General features: G+C 48.5%; 1 protein-coding gene across 4 annotated transcripts in view; it reads right to left on the bottom strand.

Moving 5' to 3' along the window:
• TNFRSF8 (TNF receptor superfamily member 8) overlaps positions 1-15,125 on the bottom strand; it is a 76,794-nt gene extending 61,669 nt beyond the window's left edge. For all 4 annotated transcript variants that reach the window (XM_009000415.6, XM_078330399.1, XM_078330401.1 and 1 more), the window contains exon 1: positions 14,816-15,125. In XM_009000415.6, coding sequence (XP_008998663.3) covers positions 14,816-14,878 — 63 coding nt within the window. In that variant the 5' untranslated portion in view covers positions 14,879-15,125. The remainder of the gene's footprint in view (positions 1-14,815) is intronic.
• Between the last annotated feature and the right edge of the window lie 2,019 nt (positions 15,126-17,144).

The following is a 17,144-nucleotide window of genomic DNA, read 5'->3' as shown; positions in this document are numbered from 1 at the left end:
ACAGCTGAGGAAGAGCATGCAGGGATCCAGGCTGCATGGCCCGAGGGTTGGAGATAAAACCCAAAGACGGTGAACACAGAAACAGCCACAGAGGATGGAGCCTGGAGTCCCTGGCAGGAAGGAGCCTCAGGGACAGGCGAGCACCTGGAGATGATGTTTGTGTAAGAGTTGAAGAAAGAAGAAGAAAACATGAAAAGTGGCTTAACAGTCAAAGATAGGTTTATTCTGGCTAATTTCGGTCAGCAGCATTTTCTCTTACAGAACAAGGTATTTAAAGGTTCTGGGAGGGGGAGCTTGTCACAGGCTAGGAATGTTTCTGTGTGGTACAGAACAAGGTATTTAAAGGTTCTGGGAGGGGGAGCTTGTCACAGGCTAGGAATGTTTCTGTGTGGAGCAGAGTTTTACTGTGGGGTTGGAATGTCTCTGGCTGGATGGGGGTGTTTATCTTAGGGTTGGAATATTTCTGGTTGGAGATGTCATTGTGGTTTATGGTCATGCTGACATTAGCCATTAGACTGACGTTTTGGGGTTGGATTTAGGCGGTTTCTAATCAAAGAGAACTTAATATGGCGACGCTTGTCCAAGATGGTGATGCTCCTGCTCTGCCAGTTAGCAAGAATCATATCATTCTCACTGTGTGCCTACTGTCATGTGGGATAGAAGGAGAACATGAGACAGGGTCTGTGGTCAGCAGAATAGCACCCCCTAAAGATGACCACTTCCTAATCCCCAGGCCCTAGGGTGATATATTGTGGTAAGTAGAAAAAATTTTTTTAAGTTTCCTTTCTCGTTAGTGAATAAAGTATGCTAATAACTTTGTTAAGCCCTATCCTATGCAGCTGTTAGACATGCCATGCTCATAGGCATGTAGTACAGTCTATGTCCTTGGACTTTAATCAAGATATCTGTGCTGGATATACTCACAGGCATGTCCCAGCTCTCCATTGCCTTTACTTGGTTTTTTTTTTGGGGTCGGGGAGGGAAGGAGGAAGGGAGGAAGGCAGGAAGGGAGGGAAGGAGGAAGGAAGGGATGAAGGAAGGAATGAAGGAAGGAAGGGAGGAAGGGGGGGAGGGAGGGAGGGAAGGGAAGGAAGGAATTCAAGCAATGAGAGAGACATTGCCGACCTGGATCTAGAGGTTTACAAGTTGATTTCTTTTTTTGAGAGAAGGAAAGAAAAAAAAAATGAGTAAAGGAGAGAAAGAAAGAGGAAGAGAGAGAGGGAGGGTGAACGGAAATATTGCTTTATTCTGAAAAAAAAAAGGGTATTAATAATGGCCAATCAATGTTTCATTTAAACCTATGAGTAGGTGTGATGTGTTATTGACAAGAATGTATATTTTATGTATTTGAAGTGGAGAGCTCTATAAATATTTATTAAGTTTACTTGTTCCGGATCTGAGTTCGAGTCCTTGATATCTTTATTAATTTTCTGTCTCATTGAATCTAAGTCTCTATGTATCTGGGTGTTAGGATCGTTAGCTCTTGTTGTATTGATCCTTTTACCACTATATCTTTGTTGCTTTAAAATCTTTTTTTTCCATTACGAGAATTGCAACTCCTGCTTTTTATTTATTTATTTATTTATTTTTGCTCTCCATTTGGTTGGTAAATCTTTCTCCATTCCTTGGTTTTGAGTCTTTGTGTATCCTTGCATGTGAAACAGGTCTGGATGTAACATGCTGTTGGGTTTTGGCTGTGTCTTTTGATTGGGGGATTTAGTCGATTTAAATTTAGGGTTACTGCCATTTGATGTTAACTGGCTGTTTGATCCATTCATTGATGAAAATTCTTCTTTATGTTGGTGCTCTTTACTTTTCGGTATATTTTTAGTAGGGCTAATACTGGTTGTTTCTTTCTGTGTGTAATGCCTCTTTCAGAAGCTCTTGTAAAGCAGGCCTGGTGGTAATAAAATCTCTGAGTTCTTGCTTGTTCATAAAATATTTTATTTTTCCTTCAGTTGTGAAGCTTAGTTTGGCTGGATATGAAATTCTGGGCTGAAGGTTCTGTCCTTTGAGGATGTTGAATATTGGCCCCCACTCTCTTCTGGCTTGTAGAGTTTCTGCTGAGAGATGTGCTGTAAGTCTGATAGGCTTGCCTTTGTGGGTAACCTGACCTTTCTCTCTGGCTGCCTTAGTATTTTCTCCTTCGTTTCAACCCTGGTGAATCTAACGATTATGTGCCTTGGGGTTGCTCTTCTTGAGGAATATCTTTGTGGTGTTCTCTGTATTACCTGGGGTTGAGTATTGACCTGCTTTGCTAGTTCAGGAAAATTTTCCTGAATAATATCCTGAAGGGTATTTTCCAGCTTGGATTCATTCTCTCCTGTTGCATTCAGATACACCTATCAAACGTAAATTTGGTCTTTTCACATAGTCCCACATTTCTTGGAGACTTTGCTCATTCCTTTTTATCCTTTTATCTCTAATCTTGTCTTCTTGTTTTCTTTAATTAAGTTGGACTTTGACCTCTGTTATCCTTTCTTCTGCTTGAAAAATTCGAGTGTTTAAACCTGTGCATACTTCTCGGAGTTCCTGTATTGTATTCTTCAGTTCCATTAATTCACTTATATTCCTCTCTAAGTTATCTATTCTCAATAGGATTTCATCAAACCTTTTTTCAAAGTTCTTAGTTTCTTTACGTTGGGCTACAACATGTTCTTTTAACTCACAGAAGTTTCTTATTATCCATTCCCTGAAGCATGATTCTGTTATTGGGATGTGCTGGTTCTCCATCAAGCCTTGTTCCATTGTTGATGTGGAACTGTGATCATCTTTAGAGGGAGAGGCGTTCTGATTTTGAGTATTCTCAGCCTTTTTACGCTGGTTTCTTCCCATCATTGTAAATTTATCCTCCTGTCATCTTTGAAATTACCAACTTTCAGATTAGGTCTCTTGATTGGACGTCCAAGTTGTTAGTTCCCAGGGCCAGAATGGCAGCGTTAAGACTGATGGTGCTTTTCTGCACAGGATTCTCCTGTCTGGCTTCCTTCTTGTGTCCCATTGCCTTTACTTGTTTTAAAAAGTGTTAAGTTGTAAGCCAATCACATTTTAGTTTAGATTGTGAGGTCTGGCTCCAGCCAATGGAGATCAGACACAGCATTAAGGACGACCCCAAATGCGTAAGGAATAAATTTGTCTGTTTTCCTTTGTTCATTGTACTCCTGTGGCATGACAGCTAGTGAGGGTACCTTTCTTGCAGTCCAGGAGTAAAAACTGCATTGTTGAAAGATCCTTTGTCCCAGTACTAATTTTTCTTTGTGACATCTAGCATCTATTTCTAAGATATATTCATATATGTGCTCGTATATGTCACCTTACATGGCAAAGAGGAATCAGGGCAGTAGATGGCGTTGAGGTTGTGAACCCACTGACTTTGAGATTCTTCTGGATTATCCAGCTGGGCCCAATGCAGTTTAAGGGAACTTAAAAATGCAAGAGGGAGGCAGAAGAGAGAGTCAGAAAAAGAGATGAGCACAGAAGCTCTTCACTGTCATTTCTCAGATAGCGTTTTATCAAATGCTGGAGCTACAGGAAGGTAATAGATGACAGGCAAAAAAAAAAAAAACAAGGCCAGGCACAGTGCTTCACACCTGTAATCCCAGCACTTTGGGAGGCCGAGGCAAGAGGATTGTTTGAGCCCAGGAGTTCAAGACCAGCCTGGGCAACAGAGCAAGACCCTGTCTCTATAAAAAAAGATTTTTTTTTGACCGAGTCTCACTCTGTCGCCCACACTGGAGTGTAGTGGTGCAATATCAGCTCACTGTAACCTCTGCCTCCTGGGGTTCAAGCAATTCTCCTGCCTCAGCCTCTCAGGTAGCTGGGATTATAGGCGTGCGCCACCACTCCTGGGTAGTAGAGATGGGGTTTCAAAAAAGATATTTGTTAATTAGCTGGGTAGGGTGGCATGTGGCTGTAATCCCAACTACTCAGAAACTAAGGTGGGAAGATTGTCTGAGCCTAAGAATTGGAGGTTACAGTGAGCTATGATTGCAACACTGCACTCCAGCCTGGGCAACAGAATGAGACCGTCTCATAAATAAATAAACAAACAAAAATCATTACTGGAGTCCATTTGAGAGGTTTCCATTTTAGATCACTGGGCCTCTCAGAGCCTTGATGTGCTTACTTACTCTCTGATTCTCCAAAGAAGTGTTTGGGGGCTGGTCAGAAAAATTTGCCATGTTTTTCAAACTTCCTTGGCCACAGACCCGTTATTTCTCAGAACTGCCATTGCCAGACAGTGGCTTTGGGAAGCGCTGCCTTTGGCACTAGGGAACCTTTGAAGGGTTTCGGGACCATTCAGGTGGGGGTGGTGGACAGGATGGAGAAGAATGAGTCCATGACATCTTGAGGCAGAATTCAGCAACTGCTCAATCCTCACTTCCCATGGAGAAATCCCTACTGCCCCACAGAAATCCCGATCCAGCTCCATGAGCCAATTGCTCAGACTGAAGGGATCCTGAAGGTTCCACGGCTGAAGGTAATGTTAGAGCTGCATCCTTAGCTACAGCTCAGATGGGATATAAACCACAAAGCCCCAAAGTGCATTCCCGGGCAGCAACGGCTGCCACAGGACCACGGCAGCTGCAAAGGAAAATGTAGTGGGCTGGGCATGGAGGCTCACACCTGAGGTCCCAGCACTTTGGGAGGCCGAGGAGGCAGATTTAAGGTCAGAAGTTTGAGACCAGCTTGACCAACATGGTGAAACCCCATCTCTACTAAAAATACAAAAAGTTAGCTAGATGTGGTGGTGGCCACCTGTAATCCCAGCTACTCGGGAGGCTGAGGCAGGAGAATTGCTTGAACCTGGGAGGCAAATGTTGCGGTGAGACAAGATCTCATCACTGCACTCCAGCCTGGGTGACAGAGTGAGACTCTGTCCAAAAGGAAAGAAAAGGGGAGGGGAGGGGAGGATGGAGAAACCCTGTCTCTCCTAAAAATATTTTTAAAATTAGCCAGGCGTGGTGGCAGGTGCCTGTAATCCCAGCTACTGGGGAGGCTGAGGCAGAAGAATCCCTTGAAGCTGGGAGACGGATGTTGCAGTGAGCCAAGATTGTGCCATTGCACTCCAGCCTGGGCAACAAGAGCAAAACTCCATCTCAAAAAAAAAAGACAAACAAAAAACAAGAAAGTTGATTGCTGAGATGAAGCTGTGAGTGATACTTCTAGGAGCTCTCAGCCCCCTGGAGGACCCAAGAGAAACCTGCTGGGTGGGGCTTCCAAAGCAGGCCTCAGGCTCACCCCAAACATCAGCACTGATGTGTTATTTGACCTCTGACCCCTTCTGCTGCCTCAGAGCACTGGGCAAAGCTGGCTAGGACAATGGCAGTATCTGTGGCTCAGAGCCTCATCTCTGCAAACTCTGGAGCCTTCCCCAAAAGTCTTCCCCCGACTGACCCAGGTGGAAGTGAAGATGAGTTCCTCTGGACGCCCGCAGGCCCCAGACAGTCCCCCACACAGTACTGGCCACTCTCTCCTCTGTCTTCCCCTTCCCATACTGTCACCCATCAAGGGCAAGGATTGGAACTGGTTCATCTCCATGGCTGCATCCACCGTGCCCAGCATACAACAGGCACCTAATAATGGCTCACCTTTATTTACACAGCATTCACTGTGTCCAGGAGCTGCTCTCAGCACTCGATACGTACTAACTCATGTCATCCTTACACCAGCCTGACAATACAAGGTAGCTTCTGTTATTAGCCCATTTTATAGATGGGGAAACCAAGGCACACAGAGGTAACTGAACTTGCTCAAGGTCACCATCTGCTGTCAGAAGCAAAGGATAACCTTGACAGGCTGACACAAAAGTTCATACCTTTAACTAAATGCTCTACTGTCTCTCAGAAGTGGCTCATGCCTGTAATCCCAGCACTCTGGGAAGCTGAAACAAGTGGATCACCTGAGGTCAGGAGTTCAAAACCAGCCTGGCCAATATAAAAAAGCCCTATCTCTACTAAAAATACAAAAATTAGCTGGCATGGTGGTGCACACCTATAATCCCAGCACTTTGGGAACCCAAGGTGGGTGGATCACTCAAGGCTAGGGGTTTGAGGCCAGCCTGCCCAACATGGTGAAATCTGTCTCTATTAAAAATACAAAAATTAGTTGGGCATGGGTGCTGGCACCTGTAGTCCCAGCTAATTGAGAGGCTGAGGCAGGAGAATCACTTGAACCCAGGAGGCAGAGGTTGCAGTGAGCCAAGAGATCATGCCACCGCACTCCAGCCAGGGCGACAGAGCAAAACTCTGTCTTAAAAAAGAAAGGGGGGTGCTGGGGGCGGTGGCTCATGCCTGTAATCCCAGCACTTTGGGAGGCCGAGGCGGGCAGATCACAATGTCAGGAATTCGAGACCAGCCTGGACAACATAGTGAAACCCCGTCTCTACTAAAAATACAAAAATTAGCCAAGGATGGTGGTGCACACCTGTAGTCCCAGCTGCTCCGGAGGCTGAGGCAGGAGAATTGCTTGAACCCGGAAGGTGGAGGTTGTAGTGAGTGAAGATCGTGCCACTGCACTCCATCCTGGTGACAGAGTGAGACTATATCTCAAAAAAAAAAGAGAGAGAGAGAGAGGAGCTGTGAGGTTGGAAGCGGAGTTCAGAGTGATGCAGGGCAGTGAGCCAAGGACCACAGGCAGCTCCTAGAGGCTGGAAAAAGGCAAAGAAACAGGCCGGGCGTGGTGGCTCACGCCTGTAATCCCAACACTTTGGGAGGCTGAGGCAGGCAGATTATAGTCAAGAGATCAAGACAATCCTGGCCAACATGGTGAAACCCCGTCTCTACTGAAAATACAAAAATTAGCCAGGTGTGGTGGCACGCACCTGTGATCCCAGCTACTCGGGAGGCTAGGCAGAAGAATCGCTTGAACACAGGAGGCAGAGGTTGCAGTGAGCCGAGACTGCACCACTGTACTCCAGCCTGGCAACAGAGCAAGAGTTCATCTCAAAAAAAAAAAAAGAAAAAAAGAAAAAGAAAAAGGCAAGGAAACATTTTGCCACAGCATATCCAGAAGGAAGGAAAACATAGCTCCACCGCCTTATCATATACTTTTTTTCTTTTTTTGAGGCAGTCTTGCTCTGTCACCCAGGCTGGAGTACAGTGGCATAATCTCAGCTCACTGCAACCTCTGCCTCCCAGGTCTGAGCAATTCTTGTGCCTCAGCCTCCTGAGTAACTGGGATTACAGACACGAACCACCACACCCAGCTAATTTTTGTATTTTTAGCAGTTTTGCCATGTTGGTTAGGCTGGTCTCAAACTCCTGGCCCCGAGGAATCTGCTCACCTCTGCCTCCCAAGGTGCTGGGATTACAGACTTGTCATAGACCTTTGACCACCAGGGCTATAAGACAATACCTTCATGCTCTTCTAAGCCACCAAATGTGTGCTAATTTGTTATAGCAGCAAAAGAAAACTGGCACACACTATAATCAGGTTGAATAAAAGAGCCTATGCTTGTGGTGGAAAGAATCAACAGAATAATGTAGGGGGCAAAAAAAATGGGGTCTTGGGCTAGATTAATAGAAGTAAGGTAAGTCTACTGGGGAGTGGTCTCTGGCCCAGGTGGCACCAGAAATTCTGCAGTCAACTCTGGTACCCAGAGATCCATATCGGGGTCTTGAACACTTTAGAGGACTCCATACTTCAACACCCAACCCCCACCTGCACTTGAACATGGGCAAAATAGAACTTCCTCCAAAAACCTGCCTCCCAAAATGACACCTCCATGCAGTCAGATGCTGAGCTCCCAAATATGGACAAGATCCCTGATTTCCCTCTGCACTCCCACCTGACCCATCCATGGTCCTGTTGATTCTATCTTGAAAGCACCTTCCAGCTGGGCACAGTGGCTCACACCTGTAATCCTAACACATAGGAGGCTGAGGCAGGAGGATCACCTGAGCCTCAGAAGTTTGAGACCAACCTGAGCAACATAGCAAGACCCTTTCTCTACATAAAGAAAAAAGAGGGAGGAGGAGGAGGAGGAGGAGGAGGAGGAGGAGGAGGAGGAGGAGGAGGAGGAGGAGGAGGAGGAGGAGGAGAAGGAGAAAAGAAGCACATTCCCATCTCTGCTCACTCCTCCCCGAATCACTGCAATGACCTGGCTTCCTGCTCCCATCTTGCCTGCTCCCCCACCCCCCACCATCCACAGCAGACAGAGGGAACTTTAAATATATGATGCAGTATCGCTCCCCTGCCAAAAACCTCACCATGGTCCACAAAGTTCTGCACGATCTACCAACTTTCCTGACACCTTCTCCTAACACCCCTCTTCACCCACTCCACTCCAGCCGCACTGTCTTCCCCCCCCCACTGCTTTTTGGGGCTTTTGCCCCCTGGGCCCAGATGCTCATCTGCTGATCTCTCACTGGCTGTCTCTGTCTTTTCATTCCACGTGTATGTCACCGTCTGCAAGAGGATGTCCTGTTTTCCCCATCTAAAGCAGCCACCAATCTCTCTCACACCCAATCCTCTCATTGTAACTAGCAGCAGTCTGTTTACTGTCACCCCTGCCAAATGTCAGCTCCATGGGGCAGAGACCTGGCTGTACAGTACATGGATGCAGTACCCAGAGTGCTCCCTGGCACACAGAAGGTGCTCAATAAATGTGTGTGGAATGAATGAAGAGAACAGTCAGATGAGGAACCTTGAGCTCATGCTACAGGAAGAATAAATGTTGGAGGACAGGCGTGTGACTGACAGAGACTCTGGGGACCCAAGGTCACAGTCTTCACATCGTCAGAGACACTTCTGAGGAACAGAGAGGTGACTCATTTTCAAAACTAGATTTCAGGCTGGGTACAGTGGCTCACACCTGTAATCCCAGCACTTTGGGAGGCTGAGGCAAGCAGATTACCTGAGGTCAGGAGTTCGAGGCCATGATGGTGAAACCTGTCTCTACTAAAAATATAAAAATTAGCCCGGCATGGTGGCACACCTGGAATCCCAGCTACTTAGGAACCTGAGGCAGGAGAATAACTTAAACCTGGGAGTTGGAGGTTGCACTGAGCTGACATCACACCGCTGCCCTCCAGCCTGGGCAGCAAGAGCAAAACTCCATCTCAAAAAAAAAAAAGGCTGGGTGCAGTGGCTTATATCTGTAATCCCAGTACTTTGGGAGGCTGAGGCAGGTGGATCATGAGGTCAGGAGTTTGAGACCAGCCTGGCCAGCATGGTGAAACCCTGTCTCTACTAAAAATACAAAAATTAGCCCAGTGTGGTGGCATGCATCTGTAATTCCAGCTACTCAGGAGGCTGAGGCGGGAGAATTACTTGAACCTGGGAGGTGGAGGTTGTGGTGAGCCAAGACGGCGCCTTTGCACTCCAGCCTGGACAACAAGAGCAAAACTCCATCTCAAAAAAAAAAAAAGCTGGACACAGTATAATCCCAGCACTTTGGGAGGCTGATGTAGGCAGTTTACAAAGTCAGGAGTTCAAGACCAGCCTGGCCAGCATGGTGAAACCCCATCTCTACTAAAAATACAAAAAATTATCCAGGCATGGTGGTGTGTGCCTGTAGTCCCAGCTACTCAGGAGGCTGAGGCAGGAGAGCTGCTTGAACCTGGCAGGCAGAGGTTGCAGTGAGCTGAGATCATGCCACTGCTCTCCAGCCCGGGCAACAAAGCAAGACTCTGTCTCAAAAAAATAAATAAATAAATAAATAAATAGCCCTAGATTTCAGCATATCATGAAGATCACCGAAATGCCAGAGCTAACCCAGGATGGCATGAGCTGCCTCAGGAAGGAGTGAGCATCCTGTCATTGGGGGCATAGGAGCAGAGGCTGAATGAAAGTCCCTGGAGCCATGCCTGGCTTATTTCAGATCTGCGGAATGCATGTGTGTGTGAATGCTTGCCTCAGTGTCACCAAAGGACTTATGCATGCAAGGAGTAACTAGACGGAGCCATGTATAAAAAGTCCCTCCCACCAGCGATGCCACAAGAATGGTTAAAAACCACTGGGTTTTAACCATAGGTCCCCCTCCCACTCCCACCACAGAATCCCCTGAGTGGACCTGGGAGGGAAGAGAGAGACAAGAAGTGGCATGGCCCAGAGCTGCCTTTTTTGACATCCTGCATGTGTAGTCTGTGGCTCAGGCAGGCACTACCCCAACCAGTCCCGGAACTGTGGGCAAGACCCTCCCCCACCTCTGAGCCTCCACACTGGATTTTTGCTGGGAAGTGAGAACTGTCCCAGATGGCCCACCCGCAAAGCAGGCTGGGCTGAACCAGCCATCTGTGCCAAGGACCCTCGAGCCTCCCAGGCTCCCCCCCACCCAGACACAGACATCCTTCAGCCCCATTTTCCTTCTGATGATTGTCCTGATGTGAAGAAGCGTGATGAGGGAGTATGCAAACCTTAGAATGAATCACAATTTACTCAAGAAACGAGTCTAAGTCAGATATGAGTGGGAGCAGAAGCAGAAACTTACAGTAAATGCCCCTCCTTCCGGCACTCACTGCTCTCAAGCTGAGTAACGCGGCTCCCTGACCCCAGAGTGCTAGTGCCGCCCCAGGAAGGGATGGCCTTGATTAAGACAAGCCAGCCCCTCCTTCCACTCCTTCAGAGTACCCTCCTTTCCAGGTCCCCTTGTCTGGCCACCCTGCAGGATCTGAGCAGCCCTAGAAATGTCCTCTTTGCAAAAGAAAACTAGAAAGTCTCTCCCGCCCTTTTGCCACTCCCTGAAATTCCACCATTAGCATTCCACTCTATGGGGTAACTAGCTAAGCTTTTAAAGTTAAAATGCTAGGCAGAGGAATGACACATAGAGCTTTTCTATCACCCCAGCTAAAATTCTTTGAGACACAGTCTCACTCTGTCACCCAGATGGGAATGCAGTGTCTCGATCTTGGTTCAGTGCAATCTCTGCCTTCTGGGTTCAAGCGATTCTCCTACCTTAGCCTCCCAAGTAGCTGGGATTATAGGCGCCTACCACCATGCCTGGCTAATTTTTGTACTTTTAGTAGAGACGGGGACCCTGAGATGGGGGGAACCTCACCTTGTTGGCCAGGCTGGTCTCGAACTCCTGGCCTCAAGTGATCTGCCCACCTTGGCCTCCCAAAGTGCTGGGATTACAGGCATAAGCCATCACATCCAGCCCCAGCTAAGATTCATTCATGAGAACCTTCCGGGTCCCAGCCTGCACACTAATCCAAAGCAAACCTGCTTACATCTGGCTGGAACTGGGGGTACGTGGATGTAGGAGGAAGGCTTGTTTGACCTTAGTACTGACTGGCAAGGAACATGATGTTGGGGAATTCTAAGTCTACAGAGTTCACAGGAAGCCTTGGGCTTCCCCCGCCCCCAACCCCACCCCATGGTGCCTGGATGAAAAGGATGGAGCTAGAAAGGAATAAACTTTTCTCTGCAGATATGCACCAGTTAATCCTGGGTCATATTACAGAAACACAATCCGGCAAGACAGTGATATGAATCGTCAGAGGCTCTTTCTCAGATGGTGACAGCTAGCAAGAAAGCATTCCTGCCTCAGAGTACCAGGCGAAAAATGATGGAGTCTTGGGAAAAATCAAACAGAGATGAAAAAAGAATTTCAGGATGGGCGCGGTGGCTCACACCTGTAATCCCAGCACTTTGGGAGGCCCAGGCAGGTGAATCACTTGAGGCCCCGAGTTCAAGATTAGCCTGGCCAACGTGACGAAACCCCATCTCTACCAAAATTATAAAAATTAGCTAGGCATAGTGGTGGGCGTCAGTGGTGATCCCAGCTACTCAGGAGGCTGAGGCAGGAGACTCCCTTGAACCTGGGAGGCAGAGGTTACAGTGAGCTGAGATTTTTGTCACTGAACTCCAGCCTAGAAGACAAAGTAAGTCTGTCTCAAAAAAAAAAAAAAAAAAAATGGGGGATTTTAGGCCGATGTGTAAATCTAGCGCTTTGGGTCGCCAAGGCGGGGGATCACCTGAGGTCAGGAGTTCGAGACCAGCCTGGCCAACATGATGAAACCCCTCTACTAAAATACAAAACTTAGCCAGGCCTGATGGTGGGTGCCTGTAGTCCCAGCTACTTGGGAGGCTGAGACAGTAGAATCACTCAAACCCCGAAGAGGGTGGTGGTTGCAGTGCCACTGCCTCCAGCCTGGGCAGCTGAGCGAGACTCTGTCTCAAAAAAATAAAGAAAGAAAGAATTTTAAACTCAAGGAAATTTAAGCCCTAATTTGGGATTTTTTTTTTTTTTAATAATGAGCTTCCTAAACCTTTACTGGGAAAAACAGAAGTGGAAGAAGGCTTGAGAGGCCAAAGGGAGTACTGTGTTGAGCAGGCAGCCCCTTCCCCAAGGACACCCTGACTCATGCCAAGAAATGGCCTATTGCCCGAGCCCAGAGAGATTCTCAGCTTCCCCAGCAGGTGAGAAAAGCAAATTAAGGCAACAAGGATAAAACCCTTTTCACTAATCACATAGAGAAAAATTAAAATGCTGATAAGATCAAATGTCGGTTAGGATGTGGGAAAGTTACTACTCTCTTGCACTGCTAGTGGGAGGGTTAATTGTCCAGCCACCCTGGAAAGCAGCTCAGTGGTGTCTTTCAAATTCAGTGCACTTTCACCCTGCAACCTCAGTATTCTCTTCTCAGCCTCTTGTCTAGGAAAGAATCACACACATTCATTTCCAAAAGCACCCATATAGGGTGCATTGTAATAGCAAACCAACAAATAAAGAATAATGGTGAAAACCTTATTACCCAACCATCCAGGACATAAATAAACTATGAAACATCCCACTTGGTAAAAGACCACGTGGCATTTTAGAACCTCGGCAGACAATCTGTAAGTTTCAGCATAGAAAGCTCGCCAAGATGTCTCCTAGACATCATAAAGCCAAATGAAGAACCATATATACCGTAAGGTATAGTATATGAAAAACTCCATATATTTCTATAAAAACAATATTAATATGGACATTCGTTTATAAAGGTCTGCAAAGGAAACATGCCAAATCAATTATGGTGGTTACATCTTTGAAGAGCTCAGGACGAGGAGGTGTCAAGAGACTTGGCTTTTTCTGTAGTGTTTATAGTTTTGCTTTGAAGATATATTTATATATTCCTTGTGCAATTAAATAGTATTTTTATTTAAAAGGGGGTATGGGAGGCTGGGTGTGGTGACTCACACTTGTAATCCCAGCACTTTGGGAGGCCGAGACCAGAGGATCACTTGAGGCTGGGAATTCGAGACCAGCCTGACCAACATGGTGAAACCTCGTCTCTACTAAATATACACAAATTAGCCAGGTGTCATGGTACACACCTGTGATCCCAGCTACTTGGGAGGCTGAGGTAGGAGAATCACTTGAATCCAGGAGGCGGGAAGTTGCAGTGAGCCAAGATCTTGACACTGCACTTCAGCCTGGACAACAAGAGCGAGACTCCATCTCAAAAAAAAAAAAAAAAAGGTAGGGGGGTATGGGAGTTTAGGCTGCAGTGAATTATAATCGCACTTCAGCCTGGACAACAGAGTGAGACCCTGCTCTAACATAAAAAAAAGTGGAGAGGGTTTCACTCTACAGAAAGGAAGCACATGAGCTTCGGTTCCCAAACCAGCAAAGCCCCCCAAGCTCGTGTCACATCTCTTCCTTCCCTTCATCTCCCCAAGACCTTAGCGCTCCAAACTCTTACCTTCCCCCAGGTGAGGGCTTACAGAGCTGGGACAGGATGTCTCTAGCCAGGGCTTTGCCCCTCTGCCCTCTGGGGAGGAAGTGGGGACCACCTCACATTGCCCATTGGAGATGGAAGGGGGCATCTGGCTGTCCCCTTTGCTGTGTAGATCCTCCCTCCTGCCTAAAGCCCACTCCACCACTCTCCTCCCACTGCCTAAGGTTGATGACTAGAATTGAACTCCATAGCCTGGATTCCTCTCTTCCTGTAGGATTAAAGGAGAACTGGATCCTCCCTCCCGCCATTGCAACCAACCACTGGACCAACAGCCTGCTCCTTCCTTTCCCTCTATACCATTCAGCAGGCATCCACCCACACCTGCTATGGTTCTATGCAGGGGTCCACCAGGGTCCTGGGTCAGCTAAGGCCCTCTCTCTCTCCAACAGCCCCTGGGCTCAATGAAACACACCTGGTTAATTTGAGTTCTCCCCGCAGTGATTAATTCAGCGCTGGCCGCTGGTAAGTCCTCAGTTTCCCTAAAGCAGTCCCCAAACTCAATTCTGAGGTAACCCAGCATAGACTTCAGCCCACCACTGACCTTCTTCCGGGGCAAATGCCCACCAGGTGCTCCAGCGAATTCAATCCACAGTGTTGATTTGCCAGACGCGGGTTGGGGAAGCTAATCTGGGTGGTCCTGCACCCTCACCCTACTCACCCACAGCCAACTCCCCCTCCCTCCCTCCCTCCCTCCCTCCCTCCCTCGACCCTCCAGTCAGTGGCTGCCTTAAGGAGAGGACAAAAAGGGGACCGCGCACACAGCGGGGACGACCAACATTCCAAGGGAGATCCCACCTAGCCAACCGGCCCACCACCCCCAAGGCCTCACCTGATCCGCCCAGGATCCCGACAGGCCCGCAAGTAGGCGGACAAAGAGCGCCTCATGCCTATGTCACGTACTGAATGAAAGAATCAGTCCCAGCCATGGGCGAGGGGGGGTGCGGAGGAGGCGCCCCCCACTAGCCCTTGAGCCAGCCTCCCACCTGTGGGTGCTTGCGTATTCCGGCGTCCCTGCTTGTCAACCTCGCTCCCTCACCTCAGCTAAGCAGGGAACTGGGCGAGGAGTGTCCTTCCTTGAGTCCCAAGCACCCCACACTGTCCGGGCTCGGGACCGCCGGCGCTTCTCCAGGCACCCGTCACCCGCTTACCTGTGGGAAAGCTTGGAGTGCCCCCAGGAACAGCAGTCCCAGCGCGGCGCGGAAGGCGCGCATCCTCGGGGCCGCGCAGGGGCTGGGCTGGCGGCCCGCGCCCACCTGGGAAGCGTGGGAAGCGCGCGGCGCCCACGTGCGGTCCTGGCGGCTCCCAGCCGCGCGCGTGGACCTCAGGCGCCCGCACACCTCCGCCGCTGCCACCTAGTCCGCACCCAACCGCGCACCGTGAAGTCACTTCAAAAGTGGCTGCTCCTTCTCCGAGAGTCCAGCCTTAATTCTCCCCTATCAAATTGGTTCCAGGAACACTGAGCTACTTAGCAGCGGAGGAAAAACGGGTCAACCGTAAAGAGATGACTCAGGAAAAGTCACGCCTCTTATTTGAATGGCCCGCCCCGATTTGAACGAGTGGTCCTGGTTCTAGGGAATGTGCTGCCCACCGCAACAGGGCTGGGGGACGGGGGAGGGGGGGGGCCGGAGGCAGGCAGCTTCTGGCCCTGGAGGTGGGAACTCACAGGACATTAAGAGGCCCCAAAGGGGTCCCAATACCCCCACCCCCACTCCCGCCCCAAGAAACGGTGAAATGTAAGCAGTTTCCTGTCCCTGACACAATTAGCCAGGACCTTCTCCCATGCCCTGGAGACCCTTTGGAAGGGACAACTGGCCTAGGGAGACGGCAGAAAAAGCAGCTATCACCCACCTATCCCCAATCATAAGCATTTGCTGCAAAATGAATCAGTGGGTGGATGATAAATTGGTGGGTGGATGGATGGATGGATGGACAGGTGAATGAGCAGGTGGGTGGGTAAATGTGTAGGTGGATGGATGGATGAATGGATGGATGGATAGGTGAATCAGCAGGTGGATAAATGGGTAGATGAATAGGTGGATGAATGGGTGGGTGGATGGATGGATGGATGGATGGCTGGATGGATGGAATAAGTGGATGGGTAGATGGATGGATGAATGGATGTGTGGGTGGATGGATGGATAGATGAATGGATGGTAGGTGGGTGGGCAAATGGATGGATGGAGAGGTGAATAAATAGATGGGTGGGTAGGTAGTTGGGTGGTTGGGTACATGGGTAGATGGATGGATGGATGCATGGATGAGCAGCAAGTGAGTGGGTAAATGGGTGGGTGCATAGGTAGATGGATGGATAGATGGATGAATGCATGGATGGATGGATAGATAGGTGGATGAGCAGGTGGGTAAATGGGTAGGTGAATACATGGATACATGGATGGATGGATGGATGAGCAGCAGGTGAGTGGGTAAATGGTGGGTGGATGGGTAGATGGATGGATAGATGGATGAATGCACGATGGATGGACAGATAGGTGGATAAGCAGGTGGGTAAATGGGTAGGTGAATATGTGGATGCATGGATGGATGGATGGATGGATGAGCAACAGGTGAGTGGGTAAATGGGTGGGTGGATGGGTAGATGGATGAATGGATGGATGGATAGATGGATGAATGGATGAATGCATAGATGGATGAATGGATGAATGCATAGATGGATGGATGAGCAGCAGGTGAGTGGGTAAATGGGTAGGTGGATGGGTAGATTGATGGACTGAATGTTGGAGAGGGACTGATGGATGATAGATCATTTGATTTCCCTGACCCTTGATCCTTTAGAGTTTTCTTCCTAACGGAGGTGGCTGGCACTCTTACCTAAGAGAAATGATTCAAGCCTCTTTGTAATTATGTTCTCATTTGCTGGTGAATAATTTTCCCTTGCAATGCGTCCCCATCCCCTGGGTTTTCTCTTTGCCCCTTTCATTCCACATTCCATGTATCTGTGTTGAGCATCTGCTGGGTGGGCCACAGGTCAAGGGTTCTTTTGACTGATTTTGTTTGGTTTTCAGATGTGAAAGCCAAGGCTCAGAAATAGGCAGGCAGTCCTAGGTGCTCTAATTAAGGATAGGCCGGTTAATTTCCCTGAGCCCAAAATAGCCTCAGGACCCTCTGGTTTCTGTGTCTGCCTTGGTCTGCCCTATAAGGTACCAAGCCTCCATCGGGTGAAGGCCCTACAGAGTGGTAGTGGTAACCTCCCACCAGGAACTCCCCAGCAAGGTCTTCACAACTGACCACCCCACACTCAACCTTCCTGGAGCTGCTGGACTCCACTTGGGAAAATTGCTCCATCACATCCCTTCCCAAGAGGCCCACTTCCAGACTCTCCCCTGGATATACCAGGCCCAGTACATCCAGGGGAGAGTCTGGAAGTGGGTTATTTGAACTGGGACTATGTTAAACAATGAGGTAAGCAATTATGGAAGTGACCTGCCTGTGATAGTGACAGAACCAGACAGCGACAGG

The sequence above is a fragment of the Callithrix jacchus genome, chromosome 7 (genome assembly GCF_049354715.1).
Source record: "Callithrix jacchus isolate 240 chromosome 7, calJac240_pri, whole genome shotgun sequence".
Lineage (NCBI taxonomy): Eukaryota > Metazoa > Chordata > Mammalia > Primates > Cebidae > Callithrix > Callithrix jacchus.
This window is presented reverse-complemented; position numbering and strand designations above follow the sequence as displayed.